This window comes from Cervus canadensis, chromosome 7, assembly GCF_019320065.1.
Source record: "Cervus canadensis isolate Bull #8, Minnesota chromosome 7, ASM1932006v1, whole genome shotgun sequence".
NCBI lineage: Eukaryota > Metazoa > Chordata > Mammalia > Artiodactyla > Cervidae > Cervus > Cervus canadensis.
Window position 1 is genome coordinate 20,799,615 of NC_057392.1, and position 11,122 is coordinate 20,810,736.

The following is an 11,122-nucleotide window of genomic DNA, read 5'->3' on the forward strand; positions in this document are numbered from 1 at the left end:
TCAGCCCACTGACCCCCAGCACCACCTGATGGCCTGCACGGGGCACATCTGTGGGTGAGCCCCGCTGGGCCCTGGAGTGGAAAATCAGGGTGCCCGGGGATTTGCGAACACGCCTGCAGACTGCTGACGTCCAGGAATGCTGTGGATAAAGCAAATACCAGCCTTTGTGTGGGAAGGGCTGACATTCAGCTGGGGCAGCGGGATGCAAAACTGCTGAGAGCAGCTTAAGCGCTGCAGAAACAATGCCGGGATCACCCTCAAGGCCCCACTTCCTGCCGACGCAGGGCTTTGCCAGGGTCGGACCCCAAACTCCTGACGGGTCCCAATTTATTCAGATGTTAGAGAGATGATCTTGGGGACTGTGACTCATGCTCCCCCAAACACACACACTACACACCCCCCCCCCACATGGGCACCCCCTTGTACAGACACACACAAGCACACATACACAGAGACACACATATATACACACAGAGGTGCACACGAACACATATACAAAAAGACATACGTACAAGCACTTGCATGGACACAGAGACACACATACCCTACATGTGCATCCCCCCATATAGACACACACACAGACATACATGCACACACACACATAGAAAACAGACACACCATACAAGCACCCCCCCATACAGACACACACACAGAGACACACATACACACACAGGCACACACTTGCACCCCCTCAGTAGACACACACAGAGGCATACACTGGGGAGCCTGAGGACCTCGGCTTCCTGCCTGCCCCCACCCCGGCCCTCCATGAGCCTGGTCCTTCTTTTCCAGGTGGGGGCTCCAGGGCCAACCCAGGCCCAGGAGGCAGACGGGCACGTCTGTGCATGGCATCTGCTCCCTTATCGGTACTGGGGGTGGCCTTGGGGTCAACTCTGGCCTTGTAGCCTCCATGGCTGGGCTGGGTGGGAAGACCTCTGCTGGGGTCTGGGGATAGGCCAGAGGGCCAGGGATATGGGAATACAGCTGTCTGGTCACTAGGAATTTGCACTCAGGGTCCTGGCCGGGATGGCCTGGCTTAGCGCTCGGCTCGAGGGCAGGGGTCTCCGCACAGGCCTGCGGGGGTGTCTGTGTGACAGAGAACAAGGTGGCTGGGCCCCCAGGACACCTCCTAGCTGTGCGTCCTCACCCTGGAGGCCCCACGGGTCTCAGGAGCACATTGCTGGGGTGTTGTGGCTCCACTTCTCTTGGGCACCGCTTTGTGGTCGGTGCCCAGGACCCTGATAACAGCCCAATGAACAGAAGGGGGAAGTCTCACCCTTCCTCTGAGGCAGCCAAGACTAAACACTCAGGGTTCGGTAGGATGACGGGTTTTCCCCCCACTTTTAGATTACTGGATTTGTCCAAATTCTGAACAAGGGCGATGGACCACTTTTATAATAAAAATGCCGTTTAAAATAGAAAGAACATCACAGGGCTCATTGGTCCTCTTCTAAAAACTTAGTTCACACAGACCTTCTTGGAAAAACCCCTCCTGTCAATGATCTGCTTTTGTTCCTGGGAGTAATAAAAGGACAGTGTTGGGGGCTGCGTCCGCCAGGGTCGTCCATGAGGCTGTGTGGTCCTCAGAGCTCAAGCCTGACCACTAAGGGCTGAGAGGCAGGAGCCATTGCCCTGGGTGGGTTTACCAGGGGTCCTGTCTCTGGGTGGCACGTGGAGGGTGGCACCTCACGCTTGCAACATCCTGGTGTGGACGCTTAGAGCATCGTCTCCTCCTGGGGTTCCCAAGGCTGCTGGTGACCAGGCGGGTTACAGCTTGGAACTCCCAGAGGCGGGGCCGGAGTCCCGGCCAAAGGGCTCCACTCAAGGCCTTTCTGAGAATTCCTGAGGGGACACATGTAGGGTGGACTTCGGGTCGTCTCTGGAAAGCTGCGGGGCCCATGCCACCCTAGTCAAGCTGCAGAAGGCCCCTGGGTTGCCAGTGGGGTGCTCGGAGGAGCCCAGGCCAGTGGCGTGCCGGTGCATTTAACCCCGGGAGCCAGTCACTTTGGAACCCTTCCTTGTCCACAGAGCACAGTTATTTCCAGTGTAATCGGAGAATAATCATGGATAAACATGAGTTTCCTGATTTGTTTTTTAAAACAAACAATTAACCATAAAATAGAATATATTTCCATCTTAAATCAGTGTCCAAAACTGTTTGCACTGCAGCATCACATATAACAGTCTGTGCTTCATTTCACAGCTTTTTAAACATGCAGTAAAAGTGCCAAAACGTTCCCTGGTGGCTCACTGGTAAAGAGCCCGCCTGCCAAGCAGGAGACACAGGTTTGATCCCTGGGTCTGGAAGATCCCCTGGAGACAGAAATGGCAACCCACTCCAGTATTCTTGCCTGGGAAATCTATGGACAGAGGAGCCTGGCAGGCTACAGTCCATAGGGGTTGCAAAAGAGTTGGACACAACTTAGTGACTAAACAACAACAAAAGTGGTGAGAAGTCACACAGAACCACAGAACGAGGATAACTGGTGCTGCGGCTTTACATGGGCTGTCACTGCATTCTAAAAATCCCATGTTTAAGCACAGAAATAAGTCACATCACAGAGGCCAGAGGTGAGAACTGCCCTGGGAGCCTTATTGGTTCCTGACCTTGGAAACGGGCTGCAGAACAGAAACATGGAGTGGAATCTGCCAGCTTTGGGCTAGCCATGTCACTGAGGGTCCTCTGGGTGATCACCATTTCCAAATGTTTGCACGCTCAGTCGATCAGTCGTGTCTGAGTCTTTGTGACTCCATGGACTGCAGCCCCATCAGGCTCCTCTGTCCATGGGATTCTCCGGGCAAGAATACTGGAGTGGGTTGCCATGCCCTCCTGCAGGGGATCTTCCCGACCCAGGGATCTAACCTGCATCTCTTAGGTCTATTGCATTGGCATATGGGTTCTTTACCATTAGCGCCACCTGGGAAGCCCCAGCAAATGTTTAGAGATGGCTAAGAAGAAAGAACTCTTCAGATGTGAAGCTTACACACAAGCAGGCCCTCTGTGTATTTGTGGATTCCATGTTTGAGGACCAGTCTTTTGCATTAGGTGCTCAGGCTGCCACAGCGCCGAACCACACATGGGTGGTTACACGGCAGGAATGATTCCTCAGTGTGAATGCTGGAGCCACAGCTAGGTGCAGCATGGCTGGACCCCCTGAGGCCTCCCCCTCTGGCGTGGAGAGGCTATCTCCCGCTGTGTCTTCACAGGGTATTTCTCGTGTTTGGGGACCACACGTGTTTGGTGTCTTCCCCTTGTAAGGACACCAGCCTAGGGGATGAGGTCCTCCCCGGTGTGTGTCTGTGTCCTTGTCCCTCTTTTCGTGAGGACACCAGCGTATCAGGCCAGGACGCATCCTCACAGGCTGATTTATCTTAGCTTGATCACCTATTTAAAAGACCTGTCTGCAAACAAGTTCACGTTCTAAGTGCTGGGGGTTGGGACCTCAACACAGGAATTTGGGGAGATGCAAGTCAGTCCATATCATCTACTCTCTGACATTTATTTTTGACCCCGAATCAATTCTCACGGCTCTTTTCACAGCCACTCACTGAGCAGCGCAGACGACATGGAGAATCTGAGTGGCCGGACATGCACGTCCCCAGCCGAGGGCGACAGGGCAACTCCGCCTGCTTGTTTCAGCTCGTGCTGCAAACCAGCCTCTTTTCCAGGCCAGTTGAGTGCCAGGTTTTTTACATCTTTGTGCTTTTTCCCGGTGATTTTGCTTTTCTCATGGCCCAAGCACAGTGGGAATGCTGTCTCGGGTCCCAGATTCAGGAGGCTGGGCTGTGACCTCCGGAGAAAGTAGGGTGTCACAGAGGAGCTTTGTTACAGGAGTGAGTTATGGGGATGCAGGCGGGAGCTCAGGGTTAGTAAATCAACAACACGCATGAAATCAGCTGTCTTTACTTAGAAACACACACCAAACAAGCTCAAGTATTGATTGGCTGATGAAACTGTTGTGGCCAGAGGCTGGCAGAACTCTGACCCTGTGCTTCCCTTGGGGCCACGACTCACTAGCTGCTAATTCGTCTTCCACAGCAACTTTATAGGATGTTCCTACTTCCAATAAATAGACCAACTACATTTTCTTTTTTAAGATTTTTTTTTTTTTGACTCTGACCATTTTTAAAGTCTTTACTGAATTTGTTACAATGTTGTTTCTGTTTTAGGTTTTGGTTTTTGGCTCCGAGGTAGGCAGGATCTTAGCTTCCGAGGTATGTGGGATCTTAGCTTCTTACATGTGTGCTAAGGGTTACTTCAGTCGTGTCCAACTCTGTGATCCCATGAACTGTAGCCTCCCAGGCTTCTCTGGCCATAGGATTCTGCAGGCAAGAATACTGGAGAGGATTGCCATGCCCTCCTTCAGGGGATCGTCTCGACCCAGCAATCGAACACGCGTCTCATGTGACATTGGCAGGTGGGTTCTTTACCTCTAGTACCCCCTGGGAAGCCGCTTTAGTTCCCTGACTAGGGATGAAACCTGCACCCCCTGCATTGGAAGATGAAGTCCTAAACACAGGACTACCAGGGAAGTCCCAAGAACCAACTAGATTATTAGGTAGACTAACAGAAGAAGAGGTGTATATTGCACCTGCATAATTAGAACAGATTTTAGGTGGTTTGTTCTTGTTTTTAAGAAATCTCTGCACACACACAGCACACCCCTTAGCACACAGCTGTGAATTCAAGGAGGAACCCAGACCTGGATAAAAAGGGTCTTGTTTTCTCAGAATCCAGGGTGGGAGGGCTGTGTGTGAGAGGCCAAGTGTGAGCAGGAGAAGCCGCACAGGCGAGCTGGAAACATTGGTGCCCATTGCCTTCATCCGCCATCCTCCATCTATCCCCGGGTCCGCTCTGCAGAACCAGGCTGGGCCACTTGCTGTGGCACGTGTGACCCACAGTTTTGGCCAATAGGTGAGGTCGGCAAACCGGAGAGGAAGTTGTAAAGGCCTGAGATGTAAGTTGACATGAACTAGGTGTTGTCTCTGAGTGACGTGAGCTTGTGTTGGGTGTGATTGGCAGGACTTTCCTGAGCTGAGGGTCCCTTCAATGGATGCCCCAAGGGAGGGTCACAGCTCTCCCCAACCCTCGCTGCAGTGGGGGGATTCCAGAACCCAAGACTGTGTCACCTTATGTGGCAAGCAGGGAAATAAGGTTCCTTAAAGAGCAGACTGTAAGAGAGGGGGTGATCCCCAGGAGGGGCCAGCCCTGCTGGCTCTTGGATCTGAGCCCAGTGAGATGCAGGTGGATTTCTGATCTCCAACCCACAAGGTGATACATTTATGTTGTTTTCAACCACAAGTTGGTGGTCTTTTCAAGGTCACCATACTCCAACTGTCCAAAAAGGCCTTTGTTGTGGAATGATCCTTTTTAGTAGTTATCGAAGCTGCTGGAAACTGATAGGGCGCTGTCATCTTGGCCTTGAATGGTACCCAAGGGCTCTGCAATAAGGCCTTTGTAAGAAGTTGCAGGCTTCCCTGATGGCTCAGCGGGTGAAGAATCTGCCTGCGATGCAGGAGACATGGGAGATGAGGGTTTGATCCCTGAGTTGGGAAGATCCCTTTGAGGAGGAAATGGCAACCCACTCCAGTATTCTTGCCCGGAGAATCCCACGGACAGAGGAGCCTGGCAGGCTGCAATCCAAAGGGTCACAACAGAGTTGGACGTGACTGAATGATTAAGTACACGAGAAACTGCAGGAGGACCCGGAGATGTGCCGGGTGAATAAGTGTCTTGCTGGGGTAGGGCGTGGGAATGGCTCTCTATTATGCTGTGAGTGGGGAGGGGGATGGTGCATTAGTGTAAGGCTCCCAGAGGCCAAGCTACTGAGAAGTATGAAAGCCTTAAAGCCGGGGGTGTCCTGACTGTGGTGGGTCTCCCTGAAACGCCTTCTGGGCCGTAGTTGGACGGGCAGACCAGTCACATACCTGGCACAGGGCAGGGCACCTGCTTGAAGGAGCCTGGCTCTGTCTGTTCCCAGGCCTTGAGGTTTGCAGGGACGGGGTCCAGAGGAGACTCCTGCACGTGCGGTTTTCCTTTGTCAAAGCAAACCTACCTCCCCTCCTGGATGCACACAGACGCCATGATGGGCCTCCCTGGTGCTGGAGTCACAGGCTCTTTGTAGCTTCTGAGCTGCACTTTTTGTCTTTCCCAAGGTTTTTACAAGTATGTATCATTTTTGTAATCACCAAGATACAAGGGAGGTAATTCTGTCTTAAGGAAATGCAGCCAAACCTGGTAGCTGTGGGGCTGGGGGACCACTTGGGCGCCTGTTTGCTTGTGAAGCAGGGGTACAAGCTCTCACTCGGGGGGCAGCCGTGGGATCACAGGGGACCATGTGTGCAGAGAGGGGCGCTGTCCCTGGCACACGGACCCTCCCCTGGGGAAGGGAGATGAGAGTCTCCCCTGTATACCAGGGAGAGCGTGGGGGACGCAGAGCCGCCACAGAGAAGCTGCCTGGGGGCCCCGTCCTCCTGGCGTAGGGAGCTCCCGCTGGTCGGCGCTGCAGCCAGGGCTGGGCGAGGTGGGCGCTCAGCCTGGCCGGCCCACGATTCTGCTGACTGGGCGGCCTGCCTCCTGAGCTCGCGCTTTCCAGACAAATCCCTCTAATGCCTCCATTCTGCCCCGGCGTATATAGGCAGGGCCCGCATCCCAGTTCCTCAGTGTGCTGCCCACAGGCCCTGCTCTGACCATCTCCTCGCCCCGGCTGCCCGCAGAGCCGCTGCCCGCCATGGATATCGCCATTCAGCACCCCTGGTTCAAACGCGCCCTGGGCCCCTTCTACCCCAGCCGGCTGTTCGACCAGTTCTTCGGCGAGGGCCTCTTCGAGTACGACCTGCTGCCCTTCCTGTCCTCCACCATCAGCCCCTATTACCGCCAGTCCCTCTTCCGCACCGTGCTGGACTCCGGCATCTCTGAGGTGAGACTGCGGGCAGCTGCTTCCTGCTGCGGCCGTGGGGCGGGCCGGATAGGAGAGAGGGGCTTCTGAGGGCCAGCGGGGGCACCCTTGCTCCAAGTGCTCCCATCGTGTCTCGTGAAGCGGGTGGTAAGGGCCGCGGGGCCACTGTCCCTTCCTGCCCGATCTCGTCCCCCCTGGACTCAGAGGCTGGGCAGGCCATCCCCTCAGCAGAGCCTCCATGCCTCTGGGGTGGTGGGAAGAGGAGCCCACCCATTGTTTATACGTCCTGCCCTCAACTCATGAGCTGTATGTGGTGGGTGAGGTCCCCACTGCCATCCGGGGTCCCCGAGAACAGCGCCACTGGGGCATGGGCGCTGGAAGGCCGAGCTTCATGCTCCGAGGCTGTGCGTGCCCTCCAGCCGGATACCTGACGTGGGCTGTGCTGCCCGAGGTCGGGTCGGAGGCCTCCCGTCTGAAGCCGTCTGTGGCCAGAGCTGCAGAGTTTGCCCAGCTACCCAAGGCCAGGCCCCCGAGGGCAGCAAGGAGGCCCACAGGCTTTCCCTCTGCAGGGTCCAGCTCTCTGGGGGTGCTGGGTCTCACCACTGCCTAAAACACAGAGACCTGCCCAGAGCTGGTGCAAGGCTGACCACTCCGAGGAGTGAAGGGGGAGTGTGTGAGGAGCTGGGTGGTCTGTGCAGACCACTGGGAACATCTGTCCATGTGCAGAGACAGGGCCCCAGGCTGTTGATGGAGAGGCGGGCAGGGCCCAAGTATTTGATCTCATCGGCCCTCTGAACAAACCATAACCAGTCCACAACCATAACTGGATAGTTAACCAACCCATAACCAGCCAAAAAGCCAGCACTAAGACATAACCAACCCTACAACCTTAACCCACCAATCTATAACAGGCTACTCAACCCCTCACCAGTCAGGCGGACAGCAGACCTCTGAGGTTCTGGTTGTCGGCTGAGTGTCCACCCGCTCCTGAGTCCCGGGTGCCCCTGTCTCTGGGCATTCGGAGGGAGCGATCAGAGCCCTGATGGTACTTTCTGTTCCAATAACTCGGGACCGAACCCCGGCCACCCAGCTCCGGCTGCTCCAGCCAGTCCCTGTCCCTGAGCCGCAGCTCTGCGGGACCCACACGGGTGCTTGGTTTCAGGTCCGATCCGACCGGGACAAGTTTGTCATCTTCCTGGACGTGAAGCACTTCTCTCCCGAGGACCTGACGGTGAAGGTGCAGGAGGACTTCGTGGAGATCCATGGCAAGCACAATGAGCGGCAGGTGAGCCGGGGGCTGGCTGCAGCCTCGGCCGAGAGGCAGGACCACGCTCCAGACCCTGGCCAACCCCGGGGACCTCCGCAGGCCGGGGCAGTGTGGCCAGTCCCCACTGGGGCACTGCTTGGTGTCCCTGGCTCTGTACAAACCCCTGGGTGACGGGGTAGGGTTATGAAAGACCCTGGGAGACGCTGCACTGAGGGGCGAGCTCCTAGCCAGGCAGGCTTTCACACCTGTCTCACTCAGGGGGAAAGTGCAGCCAATAACTCCCGTTGGAGCCCTGCTGCCCATCATCTCAGGGGCAGGGGTACAGCCTGACTCAGCGAGGACCCCAGCCAGCCAGGACAGGTCGGAGACCAGGGCTTCTCCAGTGGTGGGGGAGCTGGACTTGGGGGACAGACCCCATCCATCTGCAGTCCTCCCCTCCTGGGGCCCCAGAGAAAAGCCCGGACACTCCCCCGGTGCTCCGAGTCTTTCCACCTGGAGGTGGGGGGAGTCAGGCCAGGGCCTCAGGAGATGGGAATGTCCAGGTGTGGCTTTCTGGTTAGGTGGACGGCAGGCACCTGAGCCCAAATGGTCTTGGGGCCACAGGTGAAGGGGAAGCTGGACTTGAGGGCGGGGCCAGGGCAGGACCATTCGTGAGATGTTGGAATGAAATTAGCGAGAAGAGCAAAGGGCCCTGGGTGGGCCCAGATCTCATGCAGGGAGGCAGGGAGGTCCAGGGCCCTGGACACGGCCCAGCACCTGCCGCCCACTGCCTGGAGGAGCATCGTGGGTTTGACCTTGTGCGGCCTGGGCCTCCTCCACGGGGGCTGGGGGCTGCCGGCAGCTGCAGCGCCTCTGACCGCACCCTCCCCGTCCCCAGGATGACCATGGCTACATCTCCCGCGAGTTCCACCGCCGCTACCGCCTGCCTTCCAACGTGGACCAGTCTGCACTCTCCTGCTCCCTGTCCGCGGACGGCATGCTGACCTTCTCTGGCCCCAAGGTCCCATCTGGCGTGGACGCCGGCCACAGCGAGCGGGCCATCCCCGTGTCCCGGGAGGAGAAGCCCAGCTCTGCGCCCTCGTCCTAAGCTCGGCCTCGGCCTCGGCTGCCACCTGCTGCGGCTCCCACACCCATCCATCTGGGGAACCCTAGAAAGTGGGGGCATCCATCTCCCTCTGCTTTCCCCCCTTTCCAGTTCCTTTTCCTCTTCTCCGAGGGCTTGAGGGTTTGAGAGAGTAGCCAGGAGGACCCAGGGCCCCAGCCTGTGGTGCAGAGACCTCAGAGTGACCCGGATCCCAACATCAGCTCCTTGGTGGAAGTGACCGCCATCACAGCTTCTGCCCCGGAGGTCAGAGAGCACCCGTCTCTGAGCCATCTCTGGGTGGCCTCTGGTCTCCAGGCCCAGCCGGTGGTCCTGGCCCTTGGTGGCAGGCACTCTCGTGAGGTCCGTCTGGTGGGGGCTCCCCTGCGCCTGGCCTCTCAAACCCCCTTCCCTCAACCCTCCTCTCTGTAGCGCCGCTCTCGGGGCATCTGGTCACCCCTGAGAAGGCAGCCCGTGGCAGTCAATAAAGAGCAGGTGACACAAGCAACTTGCGGTGTGGTGGCTGTGTGATCTGTCTGGGGCTGGGGGGCGGGGGTGTTGGGGGGCAATGGAGAAGGCGAGGGGGACTTGTTGTTGGGTTGGGAGGTGACGGGAGAGGGGAGGCAGGGTCTACCTGTCCCTGTTCAACCCAGCCACCTCTGAGTGACCAGGTCACATCCCCGGCTCCCAGACCAGTGCCCCCCTCGACCTCAGCTGTGCAGAAAGGCGGGGTCTCCTCCCAAGGTTGGAAGGAGGTGGGGAGGGGGACGTGGGAGGGAGAGCAGCTGAGGTCCCCTCTCTAACCTGCGTGCAAACTGGTTTGCCACGTGGGGCCTCATCATCCCGCCCAGGCTCCCTTGGGGTTTTGCTCCCTAAGGGAGGAGGGCAGGCTGTCAGAAGTGTCTGCTCGCCTAGGCACCACGCCCTGGGCGTCTGTGTGGGAGGTGCCCCTTCACTCTGCCACTCCCTTCTTGGAGCAGTCATGGGGCCCTCGGGGGGCTTCTGGTGACCAGGGCTGAATGTCCCTCACCCAGAGGGGTGGCTTTCTCCCTGTCTGCCCAGACTCCCCTGAGACAGGAGGAGACTAGGAGGCCAGCGGCCTCCACTGGGGAGCTCGCAGGGGGCTCAGCCAGGGGTCCTGCCGGCAGCATGGTGACCATGGAGAGGGCGGTGGGGCTAGACGTGGCTTCTGGGAGCAGAAAGCAGGCAGATGCCCGGGTTGGAGGCAACCCTGTCCTGGGGAGTGGAGGCTGGGGGCCCTGAGCAGCCTGATGGGGTCAGTGGGCTGGTCCTTGGGGCAGTGTCCATATTCTTCCTCCTGGAGAAATGACACCAAGAGGAGAGGACACGTGGGAGAACTTCCAGAAGTGACCCCAGCTCAACACAGGGAAACAGCTGCTGTTACGGGGGTTTTTAGTGGAAAGCAGTGGAACACACACACACACACACACACACACACACACACGTCCTTGTAGCCTGGGGTTTCTCTAGGTCTGGCCCCCGTCTACAGAAGGGTCCTCCCTCTGTGGGAGTTTCTCTAGACTCCTTCCCACCCCTACCTGCCCTGTTCCTTCCAATAGGAAGCCCCCTGCCACCATCCTGCCATTTCACCCACATCCGTGGAGAAGGGGGCACCTTGTGTAACTGGCATAAATGGCCACCGCACTTGGGGTCTGGGGAGGGTCTCTTTGGAAGTGGCGGGTATTTAGGAAAATCAGAGTCTCTGAAGTGGCCTGCTCCTCTCGGGTCCCCCCAGAAGGCGCCTCCCTTTGTGCACACTCTCCTCTCACTGCTTGGGTCTGGGGGGCCTGGGTCTGTGGGTCTGGCTGCAGCCAGGATGGAATTGTTACTGAAGGCCGCTGCTCTTCTGTTCAC

General features: G+C 57.5%; 1 protein-coding gene across 1 annotated transcript; it reads left to right on the top strand.

The window, feature by feature from the left end:
• The first annotated feature begins 4,166 nt into the window (after positions 1 to 4,166).
• Positions 4,167 to 9,753, top strand: CRYAA (crystallin alpha A). Its single transcript, XM_043474513.1, has 4 exons — positions 4,167 to 4,418; positions 6,718 to 6,920; positions 8,062 to 8,184; positions 9,044 to 9,753. Exons 2-4 carry the CDS (start codon positions 6,732 to 6,734, stop codon positions 9,251 to 9,253), a joined length of 522 nt encoding a protein of 173 aa, XP_043330448.1. The 5' UTR covers positions 4,167 to 4,418; positions 6,718 to 6,731; the 3' UTR covers positions 9,254 to 9,753.
• Positions 9,754 to 11,122: the final 1,369 nt, after the last annotated feature.

What these genes read in the sequence shown, in the direction of transcription:
- CRYAA (XM_043474513.1), top strand. Translation starts at nt 6,732, where the DNA reads ATGGATATCGCCATTCAGCACCCCTGGTTCAAACGCGCCCTGGGCCCC. An exon ending in TGGACTCCGGCATCTCTGAG is followed by an intron (nt 6,921 to 8,061) that starts GTGAGACTGCGG and finishes GCTTGGTTTCAG; the next exon opens with GTCCGATCCGACCGGGACAA. An exon ending in GCAAGCACAATGAGCGGCAG is followed by an intron (nt 8,185 to 9,043) that starts GTGAGCCGGGGG and finishes CCCCGTCCCCAG; the next exon opens with GATGACCATGGCTACATCTC.